We start from the raw sequence: 21,682 nt of genomic DNA, 5'->3' as shown, positions 1-21,682 counted from the left end.
CTGAAGTTTGGTGATTAATTCTGTTTAGTCAAGCTGGTGTCCCAATACATCCACTTTTCCTGAGTATCAGGGTGGACCGTACTTTGGCTTGGAGGAAGCTGTCTTTAAAGACAATATTTTTCCTGACTCTACCTTTCATTGCTGCTTCTCATGGGATTCCACCTACCGCTTCCCTGAACAAGATGAAGACTCTCCTCTTCAATTCCAGTTCTGTACTGTGCTACTCTCCTTCCTTGATCTTCTCAGGATCTTGGTCTTCACAATTTCATGGTCACTATAGCCAAGGCTGCCATTGATTATTATTTCCTTAATCAGTTCTTTCTTGTTTGTGAACAGCAGATCCAGCTGTGTGTCATTCCAGGTTGGCTCAGGGAATACCCCTCTCTGTCATGCTCTAGGCACCACCTTGACCTACTTGTGATGCCACTCTGAAACACTGACACTACTTATTCCCATCGCTGGAAGCACAAGGCTGTGAAGCACCTTTCTCTCTTGAGCATGCCTTATCAGCCAGGCAAACAGATAGTCAGAAAAATTTTCTGACTGTTTTCACTGACAGTGTAGGTAACAATGATTTTCAATAATTTATCCAATACTACAAGCACTACATTTGACAACTTGAAAACTATTAGATCTCTTTAGTACACACTAGATTTCCTCCCCCAAGTATCAACAACATTTGTTGTCTTGGCAATCCTATAAGCTTTTCATCACAGCCACTCCAAAGCCCTCAGTTTGCAAGAACTTTACTTCCCATGTTAACAGATCTGAATGAAGCTCTTTATAAAGGGTTTGCATCAGCACAAGAATCAGAAGTGTCACCAAAACCAATGAATTGCTAGTGGAGGAGAAAATATGTTTCTGGGCGAGATGTTGATTAGTTACTACATTGAATATACCAGAAGGTCATGTACTTCAATAGTATAAAACAGCAGAGTTGCAAGTATTCATTAGCCATGTAAATAAAAAGATTCTGCTAAATATGCATATATATAAGCAGCCATCAAACACTTTGAATCCACATTTGTGGCTTACTTCTTACAGGAATTTAAAAAGAACTTGCCAATTATCACCAGCAAACAAGACAAAGTATCACTTAAATAAAAGATACAATATTCTGTACAATGTATTTGGTTATTTTATTCTTCATTTTATCATAAACAGTGAAATAACTTTTAACATACTGTATGCAATAATAAGGCCTCTCACAAAGTGGAGCCCTCTGGAGGCTAGGACACAATTTATTTGAAACTGCAGTTAAAAGTTTTAAAGTGTTCTTCCAAAACAACAAATATCAAGTCTACTGCAATCACATTATAGGTAAGTAAATTCTACATTGAGAAAAAATTGTTAATGATAATACTTTTAAGCTTTTATTATTTCATATATATACATATTTTATCTCAAAATACAGTATCTTTTATTTTTTAATGATTACATTTTAAGATGACTATTTGAAGTCAGATTCCTGCTTTGCAACATCAATTTTTAAAAAGCTGTGGGTCTTAAGTGAAGGAATGTAAATTAATGCAAGTCCCCACTGGTAGATTTGAATATATAACTTGTTATTTAAAGCAAATAACTTGTAGTGCAAGTGTCTGGAGAAGTTAATTCTGAAATAACATCCAGGAGTCCATGCCACTTTGTACCTTTATTCTGGCATCATTGCCAGATTTCTGTGTTTTCCATTGTGCCTGCTGCTTCCTCAGTTTCTCCAGGTCATTTAGCAGGTCAGCACAGCATGTATTTAATCCCTTATTTTCTTCCTCCAGGTTTTTTATAACCAGCCTGTTTTGCTCTTCCTTCTTCTGTGCACTCTCCTCAGTGTCCTGTAGAACAGTACCACAAGGGCCGATAAACAAAAAAAGTGAGAACTAATCAGCAAATATAAACTGTGCAGTTTTACCCTCACAGCAGCTTCTTCTATATTTGATGGCCAAGGTCACCTGTGTACTTTTATTGGCCTCTTTCATGCAGGTGGAAGGGTCATATTTTTTAGCTGGATGACAGCTTTGATGAGTACACATTTGCAAAGAGCCCATTAATTGATCAAGCTGCCTTTGATGCTGTCCCCAGCTATTTTTGAGACCCACACAGACATATCCTCCCAGACCTCGGCTTTATCAATTAATAATGCCAGTCCCATCAGAATCTAATTACAAGAAGCCACATCTTCACACTCCTACTTTCTTTGCTCCATTTCCATCATTAACTATTTATCTGAAAGTTATAAAGCTTGGATTCTTGGCTTTAAAGCATCTTCCTCGGAGTTGGTATGTGAGAAAATGGTGAGGTACAGCAAGGCCTAAGGCAATTTTTTCTCCAAGCTTGTCACTTTCTGTGCCACAAAGGCTGACATTGCTTAAAGAACTACTTCAAAGCTACAGTCTCATGAAACTATGTACAAGTCAATATACCTTAAGTTCTTGGCTTTTATCTTTAAATTTCTGGTTCAAGTTACTGAATTCATTCTTCAAACGGGCATTTTCCTCATCCACAGCAATTTTTCTCTGTAATAAATTGTTTATCTCCTGCTGCTGTCCTGTGAGTCTCTATTAAAAAAAAAACACAAACCACACAAAAAGCAATTGTAAAAGAACATGCATGTACTGGATTTTAGACCTGTGCATTTTAGACCTATAAAATATAACAATCTCATATATACAGTTGTATAGCATTATTTTTGTTTCATTAGTACCTTAATCACACTCAAAACCGCATGACTATATAACACAGTAATGTAAACGAGGAACTGAATATCTTGCTGTTACTAAACAAAAGAGCCCGTAAATGTAGAACTGAATAGAAATTATTCATTCAAGCTTAGACAAAGACAGTTGACAGTCATTTGCAGAAGTTATATTTGTGGTTACAGATTAAGAATATATTTGAATACTGTTTCACTTGCACTTTTAGCATACCAAAAATCAAGCCAAAATGTACAGTTCAAAAAAAGAATGAAAATGTCCTGAGAAAAAAACATGTAAAACAATACATTTGAAGTCATATCCAACAACCATTGATTTTAAACTGACATGTAACAATTAGGGCAATAAAAGTAACTATGTCACCACTGAACTCAAAGTAACTCACTCACAAGAAGAAACACAGGTATGATAGGTAGCAGCCCTGCATACAAAGTAAGTCATGCAGGGGTAAGCAGGGCTTGCTCTGCATGTTAAACAGCGTCAGTGCATTGGCATCCAGGGCACCCACACTGCACAAGGAATCTGTTCACAAAGCAATAAACAGAGAAGGATGGGGTAATTCTGGGAGTCTGAGTAGCAGGACCAGCTTCTCATGATCATAGAATCATAGAATCATAGAATCGTTAAGGTTGGAAAAGACCCTTAAGATCATCGAGTCCAACCCCTAACCTATCACTGCCAAGTCCACCACTAAACCATATCCTCAAGCACCACATCTACCCTTCTTTTAAATACCTCCAGGGATGGAGACTCCGCCACCTGTCTGGGCAGCCTGTTCCAATGCCTGACAACCCTTTCGGTGAAGAACTTTTTCCTAATGTCATATGCATGCTCTTTACCCTACTGAGCACAAAGTAAATCTTCCCTGCCCTTTCTGCTGAAATATGTTGTGACATTTGACAACTACCTTAATAGCTAATAAACTACATTTTTCAGTATTACCTGAGTTAAATCATACAAAAAGCATTAATTTCACATATTTGATTAATAGACTGAGGTTGGCAGAAATAATTTCTTTATGAATTATTTAAACCACTAGTGAGCTAGTATGACAGTAAGGCATGTGAAAAATATCTCTGAAGATGTGCAGTGAAATTAGCGCATTATTAAGCAAATGTCTCAGTTATTAAAAATATGTATTATTTCTTTGTATGGATTTTATCTTTCCTTCCTTGTTTGTTTCATTTTTTACTTTTTAAAAGACACCTTTGTTGTAACTTTTTCCAAATTACTTGGAATGACTGCCTCTCTTATGTAGACCTCTTCACTTTTTCTACACATCACATTCTCACCTTCCTTGCAAATATTTTTATTGTTCTATTTCTTCTCCTACCACCATCTCCAAATCTTTTCTACGCATTGTTCCTTCATATTTAGTGAAATTATTTAATTCCTCTGACCACTGCTTCTATCCACACACTGTTACAAACGTGGTAACATTTCTTACAAAATTGAAAAAACAGAGGGGGAAAAAAAACCCAAAGAACAAAACCAAAACAACAAAAATGTCCGCCACCATGCTACACTACATAGCAGAAAATATGCCCATGCAGAGCAAAGCCTGCAACCAGCTTAGCATATGAGAAAGGTAATATAATCCAGCTAATTTATGTAGCAAATATCGAAAACAAGCAACCATGAACAGATAATATTTAGTAAATAGTGTAGGCAGGCAGGAAGGATAAATTTTTCTGCACTAAAAATTTCACTGTATCAAAAAAAAAATTATTTTTGTTGTACCTCATACTCGACAGCAGACACAGTAGAATTTAAAGAATATATAAAATTATGTACTTTCTAACAGTGGTCTTTAAAAACATGGAAAAGAACATGAACGTGAATTGAAAGGAATGGAAAAAAATGAGAACAAAAATTGAGAGAAATGTGAAAGAAAATACAGAAACCTCGTATTCTCATCTCTTTCATTTTTCCCTCAGATGCCATTAATCCCAAACAACCACACAGACAAAAAGGAACCCTCCAAAAAAACCCAGAACTAGCTTGTATTTAAAACAGTGTTTAATTGGTAATTAAATCTTGAACCTATAGCATACTTATTTTTTTATAATATAACTAACTCCCCTACAGAGACTCATTCTACATCACTGGCCCTTTGAACAGACTCCAATCAAAGCTTGTCTAAGATTATAGATTCATAATCATTCTTCCATTTCCTCCAAAGAAAAACTAAACTTGAATTTCAGATTTAGAAATTTATGTGAAGTTTTTATCAGAGATATAACCCAGTGTATAAACCTTCTCAGCCTAGTTTGTTTTCAGCAGACGTTAAGGAAGGGATAATGAAATCAAAAGATATCCACTTAACTAAGGACTCCCCTCTTCCATATTTGAACATACCAGACACCAGGCTCAATTGCCACTAATCAAAAAGCAAAATATTTGCTCTTCAGAATATATTATTACAGTTACAGGAACAAATTGTTGCTGGCAGAGGTTATTTACTTGCATCTTTAATAAAGGTATGAATTCACATTACCATGGAAAGCACCAGTTATTTTGTTTGCCTCCCTCCCACTCCCCAGGTACTCATAGAATTAGAGTAAGTGGCTCCTTTGAGTCTTCCTTCCAGCTCATTAATACTTGTTCAACATTTATCAAGACAAAGTCTATATTTGAAGAACACCCTTAGAAATTCTACCCATCTGAAGGAGCCTGTTAGCTCTAACAGAGCTTAAAATTCACAAATACACTCTCTCACAAAATCTCTAAGTGCAGCTCCAGCTCTTCAACACATCTAATATTTGAGTACAAAAGCTACATCATGTTACTACTTAGTTTCATTATATGCTGTGTTGAAACTGGTAAGTGTATGTGTATTTGTGAAGTGAATCACTGAGTCCTGTTTGGAATGGAAAGTTTTCTAGCAATTTCAAGGATGAATGGAGACATGAAGGTACAAAAGAGCAGCTAGCTATTTCAAATGTTTGTTCCATATTGCTGAGATGAAATTTTAAACTCAGATAAGCTACTTACTTTGCATACCTTGCAAGATAATCAGATTATCCTGAATTAGAGTTGCATACTAATTACTTGTCCCCACAACTGACCCACTTAAGACTAAGTCAATCAAAAGTCAAATATTCCACATCAATAACTAAGCAGCAAACTCACCTGAGTAGTCTACAAAGTTGTCTACTGCAGCTGTAGCAAAACATTATTTAGGTAAGTTATGTGGAAAAGATCCTGTTATGTTTAGAGCATTTTTCTTGGATACCGCTTTGTAAACTCTTATCCTTTCCTCTAAATGAATTGAACTTTTACTCTCATATCTGCTCATGTCACACACTTACAAAGAAGGAAAAACCAGGAGTATTAGTCAGGAACTGTGACTGGGTAGAAATAAGGGTCATAAAAAAGAATTTCTGAGATACAGACAATTAAGTAAATTATCATCTGCCTTTGCCTGAGTAGCTGTTTTTGCATTTTGCCTCCTCAACCTATGAATTACCCCGCATAATATGAGGAAGAGAGTAAAGACAGATTTCTTACAGGAGAGAATACAAGCAGTGTTCCTAAAAGACTACCCTACTCTGGTAAGCAAGTGAAATAGCAGAAAGAAACCCATACTTGATCCACACATGGGGCAACCTCCCAAATGAGGTTATTTTGACAGGCTTCACTAGATAAAAACAATCATCAGGAATTCACCTATTCCCACAGTATTTACTGTTTTTGTCTAGGTGCCATAAAAGTCAGGCTAATGCTACACAAGAACAGTCTCAACTTACATTTTGCATTGACTGCAGCCATACTTGTTTGAATAAAGCAGGACAAAAGCAATGTTCAATGGGCTTTTGACAGCTCAAGAATGGTAAAAAAAAACCTCATGTAACTAAGACAATTAGAGAATGCTTCCAAAGGTTTTTCCATATATGAACTTCCAAATACTAGAAAGAAAACTGTATTCTAGAAATGAATTTGCTCTAATGAAAACCAAAGGAATCTGATTTTACCCTTTTGTTAGCTGGGAAGAATCAAAGAGTATCCCTTGTATACTGCTGGAGCCCAGAATGCTCCAGGCAACAGTAAGTACAAAGAAAGAAACACTGTGACCTGGTGGAGCAGGTCTTTTGATGTTTAAGAGGACTGTCATTCCAGAATTCATTTTTATCCTTTCCCATAGCATCTCTTTAGCTACAACATAATACAATTTTCTTCTTTACTAATAATGTCAAATTATTTACTGGCAAAGCCTACTTCTTTTTTAAATACCTTCATATCAATCTGCAGAGGAAGCAAAATCATATGCTAAGTCAAAATGGGAAAATGAGCTACAAAAACTAAAGATCAAAACTGAAAGGGGAAAATAGTCTTTTTGTCTTAGTTCTGTACACCTCAGAGTCTTTCCACAGCAGTAGGATGTTATAATTATCTGTCACTATTTCATGTGAATAGATATACAAAAAGTGTTTTAATTAAACTTCATGTTTATCCAGTGTGAATTTAGATAGCATGCTACCATATGGACACAGTGAAAGTGGCAAAAACCTAACTCTTTAATGCTAGAAGTCTGTTTCCAAAAAGAACATGAGTTAGGAATCAAATACCAGGTATTATGAACTGTTTGATGCTGGAGACATCATCACTGAATTTCTAGTCTTCAGTGAAAGATTTTTTTTAATCCGCTAAATAAAAAGCATGCAAAAGGACCATGAAACAACAGCTGTATATGCTATTACTGCCATTAAGTGTTCTCCAAATTTTTACACTGGGGGAGGATGCAAAAAACCCTCATAGTTCTGCAGTTTGAAATTTGATCACACTGCATTACTGAATCAGTACTGTGTACCTGCCTCTACACAGGCTCATAAAATATAAGGGCAGGTTTTATTTCATGTCAAGAAGTTAACTCAAATACCTACTGATAGTTTACCAAAATATCCCTAAAAATCAATCTAGTAGGAATGCAAAGTTGACACATATATCCCTCATTTCTGCTGCTAATGATACAGAAATGCAACAACACACCTTTCTTCTGTGGCTGCTGAAGCACTTCATGGAAAAACCAAGTCTATGCAACACAATATTAAAAGTGTCCGTCTATGACTGCAATGAAGCGGCATGCATTCGATTTCCATTTCCAAAGGGATCAGGGTAACATTATATTCTGTGCTTTCTTCATTACATTCTTTAACAGAAGCTTTTACTGTGCAGTTGTAGACTTCTAAAATACCACATTAAAAAAAAATAAAAATTAACACAAAGTAACTGGAACAGATGAAAAATTAAAGTGTTTTCTCCCATGCAGTGGCTTTTAATGAAATCCTGACATCGTAAGCAGAAACAAAATTAGTTATTGAAACAGTTTTATTACAACTTAAATATGAAAATATTATTCTTTTAAACTTCTTTTTCTCAAAATGTCTACTTCAAGGTTTACATATTTATTCTCTCTCTCTCATAATCTCTTTTATCCACCAAGCAGCTGAGGCTGACTCACCACACTCCTAACTTTCTCCCTTCCCTTCCAACTTCCCTTTTTTTCTAGGAGGAATTGAACAAAAAGTAGACACCACTAAAAATGTGCCAGTAACATTTCATAGCTTTCCTTTATTTAGCTTTCTTAAATTTCTCTTAAGATTTTTTCAACTCTATTAATCCTCATTGTTCTAAATTTGAACACTTATACACACATTTAGCAAATAACATTCCCAGTCAGTCTCATATAGTCCTCCCAAAGAAAAACACAAAAGAAAAAAAAATAACAGAAGAAATCTGCTATTTCATCTCATGACTATTCATTAGATGCCTCAATTATTTTCAAATGTAGGATGAAATTCATGCTATAGAAGTAATCTGCTGCATTTTGCAGTATGTACGGTCTCCTTTCATAGTGAAAATGACACTACCAGGTTATGATGTAAAACAAAATTATTTTTAAATCCATACTGCTCCAAAGGTAAAATGCCAAGAATGCTACCTGATTTTACAGTATCCTTCCATAGGATGCCTGTATTCACAGTTGACTATTCAACTTAGAACTTGACTCCTAACAAGAACAGAAAAAACAAGGAAAAACAGTAACTGACATATAAGGGACTAAAATATAACTCATGCAATAGTATTATGAGATTACATATCCCATTATTAACTTCTATTTTTCACACCTGCCTTCACACTATAACAATCTTAAATGCAAAAAAAAAACCAAACAACCACCAACCGCAAATAGAGGGGAATTGAGATGAGCAGCTGACTTCACCCTGCAGGAAGGGAATATGTACTTATTCCTCCATCACTAGTCAGTCTTGCTCCTGAATTCTCACCTGACCCATAGATTAAGGAAGGGTCGAACATTATAATCTATTATAGATGCCATATTCCCTGTTGCCCTCTTTGGACTTGTCTGATGTGATTAATTTGGTGTCTTCAGCAGAGTTTGCTATCTTAATCGAACCACTGGACAGAACTTCTAAGTATTTGAATATGTGGTGGAAATAAACTGTGACTTTACATAGTGTATCAGTCAGTCTTGCAACTCTAGCACCTCACTTTCACTATCAGCAAAGGAACCCTCTCCTGCCAGCGATCTGCTAAGGAGGTCACAGCTCTGACAAAACTTTGACGTGCACCATTTCATTCCACTCAAGTTGCTCCTCACAACTACACTGCAGCATGTTCCTTCTCTCATCCGCTAAAAACGAAGCTCTACTATTCTTTTCACTTCTTATGATATCCTACAATCCTTCGTAACCCTTTTGCTGGTTCCTTCTGCTGCAGAGGTGTAGTGCAAGCAAGCACTGCCAGCAGCTGCATTTTTGTATTGCCAAAGGAGCCAAATACTGTTTCTGGCAAACAAGCAATAGGTTTGCCATCTCTGAAAGAAGGAGTACAGAAGCCCCTTGCCCTGCAAGGGAGCAATACTTACAGTTTTTCCACAATAACACAACTCTAATTTGGAAATGAAACAGCACTGCCAAAAAAGAAATCTGTAGCTTCATAACAAATCCAGTATGGCATGTATTGCAGTAATGCATCTGCTAGATTTACAGATTAACCATCCATTTTCCTCTAATGAGGCTATGACAGCTCTCAGGATAACTACAGCAAGCACTGACAATGTAATCTGACAATCTTGCCACAGCCCTAACATCACCTTAACCCCAAGCTGCTCTAAATAAATACCCTTTCCTTTTTTGTCTAGTGACTCTCTGCATTAGGACAGGCTGGATTTTCTGTAGGGACTATAACACAGCATGGTAAAGTGGCACTGTCCAATACGTTGATACTTTCTCTACTCCTGCCTCTCTCCTTAGCAGCTCTGTTTTGAAACTATGGAAAGCAGCTGCTCAGCCCTCTAGGTCAGGCAGCAGAAAGTGTCTTCTTACCCCATTTTCTCTCTATTAAGTCCAAATCAAAACCAAAGTCTGCAAAAATGTGCTTTTCTCTTAACTGAAGAGCACAATCTTGACAGAACTGGGTATTTTCTCCCTACACTATCCTCCTCAGCAAGGCCTATACAAGGTCCTCAAAGTGAGTCTCTGGAAGTGTGCATGACTATGTGAGACCTGCAGGAAACAATACCTACCAGCATCTACTTCTGCCACAGCAATATTTTGTTACACTCACATATATCGGTGCTGCCAGATCAGTGTAGGAAATGAAGAACAGCTGTTGCTATGATCAATTTTTCTATGAAGCTCCTTCCTAAGTGCGGTCAGCAGATTTATAAGGGCAGAACCTAATCTCAAAGGGCAGGTCATACTTCCTTCTATCTGCTCCTTAAGGAACAATTCTCTTGAACTTGAGGAAATCTGCCTGTATTCAAGCAAGAAGCCATGATATATGAAAAGATCAATCATCAACAACACCCTTAAAGGGTGAATAAAATCCAGCTTCACCCTCTTAAAACTATACTGACTTTACAATTAAAATGAAAATCATGTCACTACAGCAACCAGATAACGTACTGAACACAGCTAAGAAGTTAATCTCTTCTACAGTAACAACAGTTTCCAACAGCTTTAGAAACCATTTTTATCACAAGAAAAAAGGCTATCCTATTGTAACCCTAATTGGCTACATGATAACTATCTTTACCTGGACTGAAAAAGAGATTTCCCAAACTAGATCCCAGCTCCCCAGAGGATGAATGATATCATAAAGATGACCTCCCCCTTCTTTATAGGCTTGAATACTGAATTCAGCTAATGTAAGAATCAAGCATTTCAAACCAGTGGAATGGGCAGAGGACAATTTCTTTACTTAGTGTACTTTTTCCTGTCTAATCCAAATGTAGCTTTCATTTCAGGCTATTGTTGTAGAAACATCACTGAGAACATGAAGGCTGAGTAATAAAGATCCAGGAACTTTAGCTAACTTCAGGCTTGGCCACAGAGGCAAATCAATGGGAAGATAAAACAGCACACCTGTACCAACACCCAATATGGGCTGCTTTTTTGCAGATTAAGTAGGAAAATTCCTTCCGCAAAATGGAGCAAGCTACCTCACAAAAACACATTTTCAACTTGCAGAGAAAGCACTCCTACTGGGAATTCACACAAAAGTACTAATGAGGTGTAAAGGCACACTGTAATTTACAGCTTATTAATTTCTTCAGACAAACAAGCCCACAGGTATTAGCCATAGTCATCATACCACCTACCTCAGGTAGCCTTCTGTAAGAAAACCAGAATCAGCAACTTTCAACTATTTGAATAATAAATATAGTTTCATCCCCATCTTTTCCACTCAGATCAGCTCCTTAACAAGATCTCTTTCCCTTAATTTTATGAGAAAACTAACTAGAAGATGGGAAGCAGGAAGGCACAGAGACAGGTAATAATTCACTGATGCAGTTCAAAGCAGCTACATAAAGCAGACAGGTTACACCACTGAAGGCTGATCCCTTCTCCAAGGCACAACTTGAGTAAAATGATCTTTTTAAAGAAAAAAAAAAAGTGTCAGTGTCCTCAGATATTCTTTGCTTGTAATATCTATAGTTCTCATTCACTGGTGAACTTTTTTTGCAAAGAGTTTGTAAACTTTGCGTAATCTCGTCACTACTGACACATTCATCCTAACTCCCCATTACCAAAATTATCCTCATGTCCCTCATTATACAAGAACAATCAAGTTTCTATGCTACTGGAAATAAAAGGTTTAGATGGCAATATGTGTATATATTTGTCTTAATTTAATAACAGCATTTATTACAAAGAAACAATACAAACAGATGAAGGCACAAAAGTTAAGAAAAATTTATTAGTGTTAATTAATGCTTGAAGGTAGAATATGCTTCTTTCAATTGGACCCATTAAAGGGGCTTTAATACAGATTTGCACAGCAAGCTGAAGATTTTCAAATGCAGATAATGAGGCAAGCTAGTACTATTTTAACCCCTCTGGAGTATAATCAGGTGATAAGGTTTTGAAATGTTACAAGGTCTAGGACAAAAAGATTAGCTTTAGTTCTTCCATATCAAAATTGAAACCTGATTAACAACATTACAGAAGACAGAAAAGGTTTACTGCTACTTTTACATGTCTTTCATTTCAACTTCTAAGGAAAACAGGTGAAGATATTTTATCTGTTGCACAAAGGGCAGAAGACTGAGTTTCCAGTTAGAAATTCTTTTCCTTGAAACACACAAAGTAATTACATATATATGGCAAGGATACATTACTACTGAGGAAAGTGAATCACTATAGCAATCCAGCCACCAACCTTAAAGGAGTCAGATTTTTACCACACAGCATTTAGAATAAATATGCATATATGCCAGATGAGGCACAGCTGTGAATATCAAGACCAAAAGTTACCAATCAACCAACTACAAGAATTAAAAAAAAAAAAAAAACACACCAGGAAAAAGGGGGGAAATACAATGGAAAACTCCAGTACAATGTATTTTTGTACTGAACTTATGTGCAATAATAGATGAAAAAAACTTAAGTGCTTTAATAAATACTACATTTATTTGAACCTTTGAATGGTACATTTTGAAATGCTCCACATTATTTCATATTTAAAATATTTAACACAATATGTAGTTATGTAATAAACTCATGGCAAGAAAAAGTCTTATACTTTTACCTAATACTGAAGATTACACCATCATAATTTAGGAAAGGTGCACAACAGACTGAAGTCATACTAAAGTAAGTACACAAAAGTTCAATGCATGTACTCTGTTCCAAAGATATGAAACAGCAGTTTTGCAAAACTGTGATTTACACTGATTTTTTTTACCCTTTAAGCCACAAGTGCCATTCTCATTAATATTTGAGCACTTCCCCCCCCATTTAGGTTATATAAAAATCATCAGAGACCATATTATTTCTCAGTCATAAGTTAATAAATTAATTGTTTTCACTGATTTTCAATAATATCCACTAAAATAGAAACCCTTCAAACAGTTGAAATAGCTTATTACAAATAAAGTTAATTTAGTTCTCAGTATTAAATTACTACATGCATCTCACCTAGGGTGTGGAGAATATGCTTTCTCATTTACAGAAATTTTGAAAGGTCTCTTAAGCGTGTGAGGGCAAAGTCTATGCAGAATACCAGAGAAGAAAGATTATCTCATGTTCTCCTCCTAGGGTTTTGTTGTCTCTGGAAGAAATATCAGCTTACATACATGTCAAATTATGAGATATGTCATTTATTTGCCTTTTTTTCCCTCAGTCAGCTGTTCGGTGGCCATTCAGAAACTCCTAGTAAACAAACACCCTGTGACCCACGATATTGTTGTAACTGATATCTCTGTATGATGCATGAAGGGGAGGGAAAAAACAACAGAGATGACTGGATAATCTCACTTTCCTGGATGCAACAGATTGGTAGACTGCAATACTCCCCAAAGTCTTGCTGTGTATACTTTACAGAAAATAACATTAATTGTCATTACTGTCAACACTCACAGTTTCATAAGCAACCTATTTGCTTGTTCATTACACAGATAATAACCTTTTCTCCTTAGAGGAACAAAGAAAGAACAAATCCAGAAAAACATATTAAATGAGAATGCTCCTTACTACATTGTTCTCTATGCCAGCTCCAGCCTTTGATTACCAAGCCACCAAAACCACTCCAAGAGCTCAGATGATCCCTGTCTTGTTTCAGTCCTGTAGCATCCCAGCCAATGGATGAGGCAAGGAGAACAGAATGACACCACCTTCCTATACAGCTTTTATACTGGCCATTAGCACCATCTGGTACCCTTTACAACACACCACCCCACCCACCCCACGTCAATGACACTCTAAGGGAAGCTATTTGAAAGAGCTGTATTACAACATGCATTAAAGTTGTGACAATCATCAAAAAAAGCAGCTTCTGTCCTCCTCACCTATTAATTCCTCCCATCCTGCTGCCATGCCCTCCTTTCCTGGCTGCCACTTTTCCTTGGTTCTAGTTACACTTTCAGCCTCCCTCCACTTCCAGATGGTAACTAGCAATTTCAGATTTCTGATCAATTTCAATTTCTGCTTCTGAAATTGATCTGAAACCACAGCAAGCAATCTCAAGGAGATGCATGCTACAGTTTCAGAATCTGCCACAGAAGGCAGCCCTTCTTAAAAGCACATTACTACACACTCACTCTTACAAACTTCTTACACAGGTAATTATGCATTGCTGGTTTATAAAAACCATGCACATGCATGCACCAGACACATTACAGATCAGACAACACACAGAAACTCCAGCCACTGTTGTAATACAAAATAAAAGGATGAATAACCTCATTTCGGTGGTGTTTCATTAGGCAGCAGGTGTATCAGGTTGATTTTGAAAAAATCAGAAGTAGGTAAGCTCTGGAAACCTGAGTTTACACCACTGGCTACACAACTAACTTGAGTTCAAGGAAGATCATGGAAGAGGCTATCAGAAATGTGGGGAAATTCAGTAATGATCTCCATGATGGGACACAGTGCACTCTCTGCAAGTTTGCTGATGACGCAAAACTGGGAGGAGTGGCCGATACGCCAGAGGGTCATGCTGCCATTCAGCAGCTGGACAGACTGGACAAATGGGCTGAAAGAAGCCCCATGAGATTCAACAATGTGAAATGAAAAGTCCTGCACCTGAGAAGGAAAAAGTCCATGCAAGCTTGTATGCTGGTGTTCATGCACCATGAACATGCACCCCATATCCTGGGGCTGCCCAGCTGGAAAGCAGCTTTGCAGAAAAGGACTTTCTGGTCCTGGTAGACAACAGGTTGACGATGAGCCAGCAAAGTACCATTGTGACAAAGATGGCAAATGGTATCCTGGGCTGCATTAGGCGAAGTATTGCTAGCAGGTGGAGGGAGGTGATCCTTCCTTTCTACTCAGCCCAAGTGAGATCACACCTAAAGTACTACAGTACCAGTTCTGGGCTCCACAACAGACATGGAGCTACTGGAATGACTCCAGCGAAGGGCCATGAAGATGATTTAGAAGCTGGAGCATCTCTCCTATATGGAAAGGCTGAGAGAACTGGGAGTGTTCAGCCTGAAGGAGAGAAGGATCAGGGCGATCCTCATCAACATATATAAATACCTGAAGGAAGGATGCAAAGATGACAGAGCCAGGCTCTTTTTCAGTGATACCTAGTGACAGGACCAGAGGCAACAGGCACACACTGAAACACAGGAGGTTCCCTCTGAATGTCAGGAAACACTTTTTCACTGTGAGGGTGACCGAGCACCGGCACAGGTTACCCATGGAGGTTGTGGAGTCTCCATCCTTGGAGATATTCAGAAGCTGTCCAGACATGGTCCTGGGCAGCTGGCTCAGGGTGATCCTGCCTGAGCAGGAGTGGTGGACCAGATGACCTCCAACTCAACCATTCTGTGATTCTATGAAAAACTATGTATCAGTCAGCCTTTTATTCCCAGGAGCAGGATTTAGACATCTGAAAGCACACCCTCAACTTTTGTCTGTGTTTTCGCTATCAGCTTTATCATCTGTGAAGTAATTCTAATTCTTTTTCACACTTGGTCTGATTGTGACTTTTTTCTTATTAACATTCCTAATAATATGGAAAAGCACATTCTGTTCTCCTCATAGTCTTGAGAATGTAGTCATCGAGATTTATGGAGAAAAGGAAGGTGCAATGTTTATTGTTCTCTGATGTTTATTTAGTATTTATTAGTGCTGGATTTCATAGGTATCATATTTCAAAACCTATGAAGGGTTCAAAATCTTTGATTACTTTTCAAAGAATTATTTCAAATTTTAGAAAATGAGCTCATATTTCCTCAATTTCACTAACGGCTTAGCTCAATACATGGTTTCTTTTAATTTTTTATTACTAATACACAGGACTCATTTTTGAGTAAACAGTTCAACAGAGAATACACGTGATGTAAGTCTTACATATGACATTTTCGATTTCTCAGTACTTTTTATAGTTTATGCTAACAATTAACTTAATAAATATTGTTATAGGTTAGTTACACTAAAATACATAGCTGTACTGCTTTTAGGATGCTATGCATTTAGCTGTCATTACTCTAGAAATGTTTTTATTTGTCAGGATGGCAGATCTTTCCAAACCACAGGCACATTATAACCCTAAACATAGCCAGAACTCTTCTAGATTAAAATCCAAGTTTTCGGTCAGTCCATTAGGCAAAATAAGGCAATGAGTTGATAAACCTTTTCAGAAAATGTTTAATCTAAAATCATAGGAACATTTTAGGTGAAAGATCAATTGCTTGAACAACTCAGAAGAGTTTAATTAATACTTTATCAGCAGATTATTAACTTTGACTCACCTACAACTTTCACCTTAGGACACAATAGCAAACTATTTTCACATCTTAGGAGCTACAAATTTTATATCAATGATAAATGTTTTCTTAACTGCTCCATTTAAACATAATACAAACCTGTTCAAGGGTTTCTATTTTGCTGTCTTTGGATTGCAAAATCTCTAAAACCCTTCTGTCCTTGAGTTCAGCTTTCTGCTTTTCTCTGGAAACAAACAAAAAAAATAGCCACTTTATTAGTCATAATTTGCAGTTAATCATCTGAATTTTTCATGTCCTGATAATGAATGTCATTTTAAAGCACAGAAAATTAAATTATCTGAAGCTGACAGGCCTTGCAGAATTAATCAGGGAGCATATGGCAAGTGACAGCAAATTACATTTGTAAACAACTAACACAACTTTTTTCAAAAAGAAACAGGAGGTCTCAACATACGTTTTTAAGCAGCTGAAATTATCTGCCTCACCCTTGCCCAAACACAGAAAGTGTACTTGTCCACAGACTGAACAAAATGGTTTTTTCCCTTCTTGGCAATGCAGAGCCACTACGCTACTTGGGTTTGTGAAGTCCTTTTCCCAACTATGTGGCATTCCTATGTCTGAAACAACACTTTTGAACATCATGGATAATTATTTTAGCTTCCTTCACATGGACAGACCCTGTAACTTTTACCAGTGAAAAAAAAGACAACTCAGAAGCTTGAGTAATGGGGGTGAGCAGAGCCTCTCTGTGTTAATAAGTACAGGACTATAATCAACTCTGCAACACTTCATGGAAAACCAGCTGATGAGTCATTAGGTTAGTTTAACAAACCACCTCACTGCTATCACTGCTATCCTATGTCTTGACTGAGTTTTAAAAGATGATGCCCTTACTGGCTTCTGGTTTAGGCAGAAAGAAAGCAAATTTTGCTATAGTAAGGAAACACAGAGATTCCTTAGCACAAGACAAAAGGTCTGACAAATATATTCCCTAAAAATGGCCAAATACTTCAGGCATCCCCAGCACCACAGGTGACAGAGAACAGAAACTCATCCAGATTATCCCTGCTCTCCAGTATGGCTGTATATAAGCCACACCTAGAAGCCAGGGAATCCTACTAGCAAAACTTTTGCTCCACCAAAATGGGAATGTTTCAAAGGTGGAAGGGAATGGAAGAGTAGTACCCATGAGTCTGTAGATCTGATTGAAAGTGGATGAGAAGAGCCAGCTGTGAACAAAAGGTATCATCTTCTGAAGCATTTTGCAATGGAGACCAACAAGGATAGTAGATATATGGGTAATTATTTTTCCCCATTATGTATTACTGAATATACTACTCTTACCAGTGGTTTTAAGGGCTAAACTATACTGTCCCCACAGGCCATCCAATACCATGGTTTTTAAAATAAAGTTCTACGACTGCTATAATATCTTATCTGATCTTGAGTAAATAAAGAATTACATAAAAATGGTATGAAATTTAAAGCAAGGTTTTTGGAAACAGAGGTGTCAAGGCATCATAACTGTTAATAACACTCTCCTAGTGCAAATACAGCAGCACTGATGCATTGTAGCACTGGAAGAAAACTAAGAAAAACCTAGCTGAACGATATCTATTTAAATTTAGTTTAGACAGGAGAAACAAAAATATATGGAAACTTAAGCAATTGTATGCCATTAAAATAATCTGCTTCCATAAAGAAAATAATTCAGGAGCAGTAGTAAGCAGAGAAAAGTGAAACCATGAATATTCAACAAGTATTCCAAAAGACATTTCACGTGTGAAATGTATTTAACATTTTAACTGAGGCGGAAACTTAACAGAAAAATGCACATCAGATCCTGACCTCAAAGCATCTTATCACATGCAATCAGAAGCATCAAGGAATTGTCGTGATAAGTTGCTAGGAAGACATGAGCAGTGAAATACATATTACAGCCATTTTTCATAGCTTCTCTTTGAACATCTACTAAAACTGAATGAAGTAGACTGCAAGTACAGGTATCCATGGAAATATGAAGTTATCTGATGTATTCCAAAGGTTACACTGTGATGTCCTTTAAAAAACCTAAGGAAAAAAGGGAGCACAAGAGAGAAAACAACAAACAGGTTTCGTAATACATGACAGTTAATGAAACTGAACCACCCTGCTTATAATGCATAACTAGTGTACAGAAATCACATTCTCAGTCAGGTTTTAAAAGGTGGTAAAAGACTTTCTGACAAGCTTACTAAACATTGTACTAGAAGATATTGGACAATTTTAAAAATTAGGAGTTAGTAAGGAAAAATGTCTGCGAATAGATTATTTGTATAATACTATCACAGAAGCTTGTGCATGTTCCAGAAACAGGTACTGTTCCTGATAGGTACTGTACATTATCCCATAACTTAAATGAACCAAAAACTGCTCCAGTACAAAATCACCAATGATTCTTCATACTTAATTACTTTGCCATGGGGTCCTAAATGGCTATCAATAACCACCCTTTTTCAAAGGTAACAGTTGCAGTACACAAAACCCAAATATTTTGGAAGATAGTATCTCTCTCTCCTGTAAGCACATTAAACCATAATCTACCTGAGGAAGTCATGGACCTGCATTAATCTATGTCTAAACTCTAAGTATTATAGCACGCCAAGTTTCCTCAGGTCTTAGTTACAGCTAGACAGCTTAGGAATTTAAGATAAGACACATGCATAACTGCTTGACTCAAAATTTTAAGAGCTTCAGAAGACATGTTATTTAGAATAGTAACATGTAGACACAGAATCATACAATACAATACACACACAAGCCCCACAAACCACTGAAGAGTACTGCCTCTAGCCCTCAAAAGTATCCTGACCTTAACCGCTGGCTGACACATCCTATCCATTCTTTGTTCCCACAGTGATGTATTTCCCTCTCTATTTTAATTCAGCTGTTTTTATTTTATATTTCTAGTTAAATTAAACCATTGCTTTAATCTCTCACTGTATATCTACCATCCACAATATGCCATTGTCTTCCTACCTCCTCAAACCACTGTCTACTCTCACAAAATCAGCCTTTTCTAAAACAAGGACCAATTAAAAATAAATACTGGATAATTAGCCTCTTAACTCAGATATGCAATCATCATTTGAAACTTTAATAAACTTGTTTTCTAATGGACTAATTTATCTTAAAACCTGATGGGTTAGGTAGATTTCCCAAAGCAAGGCTCAAAAGAAGTCTACAGCTGCTGGTTTGGGTTTGGTTTTTTTTTTTTTATTTTAAAGAGAGAATGAGAAGAAAGCGAATAAACCAGCCAAGAACTAAGAAAAAGAACACTGCTGTGGAGAACCGGAAAATAGTATGCACAGCTAATTCTGGTGTATTATTTGTAGTCAAGAATTTACAAAGCCCTGTGACTTTTTAACAAGGCTGCACAAAAGAGGGTGAAGAACTGGACTGGAGAGAAAACAGACCTTTGTTAAAGCAAAAAAATGTGCCTGTAACAGAGGTACACACTAGTCAATGGTTCAAAGTGCATTTCTAGTTAAACACAGTATTTTCCCTGTTAATCTGATGCTTGGTCAAACTGTCCTTCAAACAAAGCTGTCAAGGAACAAACTTTGTAAATACAAATCTATTGTCATCATAATGAGTGGGAAAAGTCTAAAGTAAATTCAAGGGTTTTTGGCTTCCTGAGGTTTTTATTTCAGACTCTCAAGATAACACAGGATGTAGGAATGCCCCCAAAAATAGTTTCTCCAATTACCACCCATAGCTAAAGAAAAAAAACCTAATTATCATAACTTAAGCACAATGGATGCTGTCAGAAGCCTAAAGCAGATATTGAAACCTCATATGGAACTTTATCAGCAGCTTGTCCTGGTAGCATAGGATGACTTCCAATGCTCATTACAGGACAGCTCCCCAGAGACACTTAAGATAGTATGACTGACTGGAACTTACATATCATATTTGGATCTGCTGTTGTGCTTTGAAATGAAACTTGGTAAGAATTGCAGCAATCCCCTCCTTTTTTTTAGAAGGGTAACATATATTAATAAAGTCGGTCAAAGATTTTTCTTAATTGAGCCATTATGTATTTACAATATATTTTAAGAAGTCCACTGGAATATGGGGGAAAAAAATTCAGGCACTGTCAAGAAGCTGATGATGATCAATGACTGAGACAAACTCCTGTTTAGCTAATTAGAACCACTGATGAGCAATAATGATGTGAGCTAAGAATATTTGCAGACTTCTTTAGGATGAAAAATGGAGTGAAGAGAGGATGTCAATTTGTACAAGTTTTAAGCTCCAATCAGTTTTCCCACGAGTACTACCTATTTTAAATGTTTAACACAGTATTTAGCTACAAAGACTGAGACTCAACTTCCCACAAAAATAAAGAAAGTGAGAAAATATTCTTAAGCTTAACATTTTTCCCTGTTTTTTTTTTCCTGCTTTATGCTATACTTTACATAACAGGACAGGATAATATTTTTTGAGGTTTGGCACATTTTTAATGGCACATCAAAAATGAAACATTAGACTACAAGGAAACGTTTAACTATGAATGAGGTACAAAAACAGAATACACACTACAGAAACCTTAAGAGTTTAAAAAAACAAAGTTTATTAAAGATTATAAAACACCATGTTTCCTAAAATCTTCAGCAAAAGTAGTCTGGGAAAAAAGGCATCTTATATCCTACAACAGGTCTTAATCAGTCAAGCAGTTAAACATTTGTCAAGAAAATTTAATTCAGCGTTGTATATAATTGTCATTTTTACATCAAATAATTTAAAATTTTCTTAAATTTAATTTGGTGTTTACACATTTCATGGAATATGTCTTTTCAGTTTTACAAAACAGCAGGATTTAAAACAAAACAAAACACTACACCTACAAATTTGGCCTTAAATAGCTAAGACAGTTAAGGTTGTGCTGCAAAGATCGAGCTGTGTGGTAGAACAAAGGCTGTATTTTACCAATATACCTACATAACTAAAAAGAAACTGCTTTAGAAACGTTGTTACTTTTGAAAGGTATTTCTTTGAATCTAAAGGGCCTCAAAACTTAAAAAGGCTACAAAATATCAGCTTGTATGATGCAGTGTTTAGTTTCATTACCTGGTCTTCCTGGTCTTCCAATTTCCAACTATTTTACAGACATTCAATATGCCTACATTGAATGTTGGAATTAAATAGACAATGAATCACCCATGTGCAAAGTGGAGTTGTAGAGCTCACACTGTCAACGTTACTGTAAATATGGCACTAATATTGTAAT

The 21,682-nt window shown here is 36.6% G+C and overlaps 1 protein-coding gene across 9 annotated transcripts in view; it reads right to left on the bottom strand.

Annotated features, from left to right (window-relative positions):
* Positions 1–21,682, bottom strand: part of CNTLN (centlein) — a 200,869-nt gene that overhangs the window by 157,147 nt on the left and 22,040 nt on the right. For all 9 annotated transcript variants that reach the window (XR_010370779.1, XR_010370780.1, XR_010370781.1 and 6 more), the window contains exons 3-5: positions 16,549–16,633; positions 2,418–2,552; positions 1,650–1,829 (exon numbers count right to left, since the gene is read on the bottom strand). Coding sequence is in view for 6 of the 9 variants with exons in the window: in XM_064439574.1 (XP_064295644.1) it covers positions 1,650–1,829; positions 2,418–2,552; positions 16,549–16,633 (400 nt within the window). In the remaining 3 variants the exon portion in view is untranslated. The remainder of the gene's footprint in view (positions 1–1,649; positions 1,830–2,417; positions 2,553–16,548; positions 16,634–21,682) is intronic.

The sequence above is a fragment of the Phalacrocorax carbo genome, chromosome Z, assembly GCF_963921805.1.
Source record: "Phalacrocorax carbo chromosome Z, bPhaCar2.1, whole genome shotgun sequence".
In the NCBI taxonomy this organism is placed as follows: Eukaryota; Metazoa; Chordata; class Aves; order Suliformes; family Phalacrocoracidae; genus Phalacrocorax; species Phalacrocorax carbo.
This window is presented reverse-complemented; position numbering and strand designations above follow the sequence as displayed.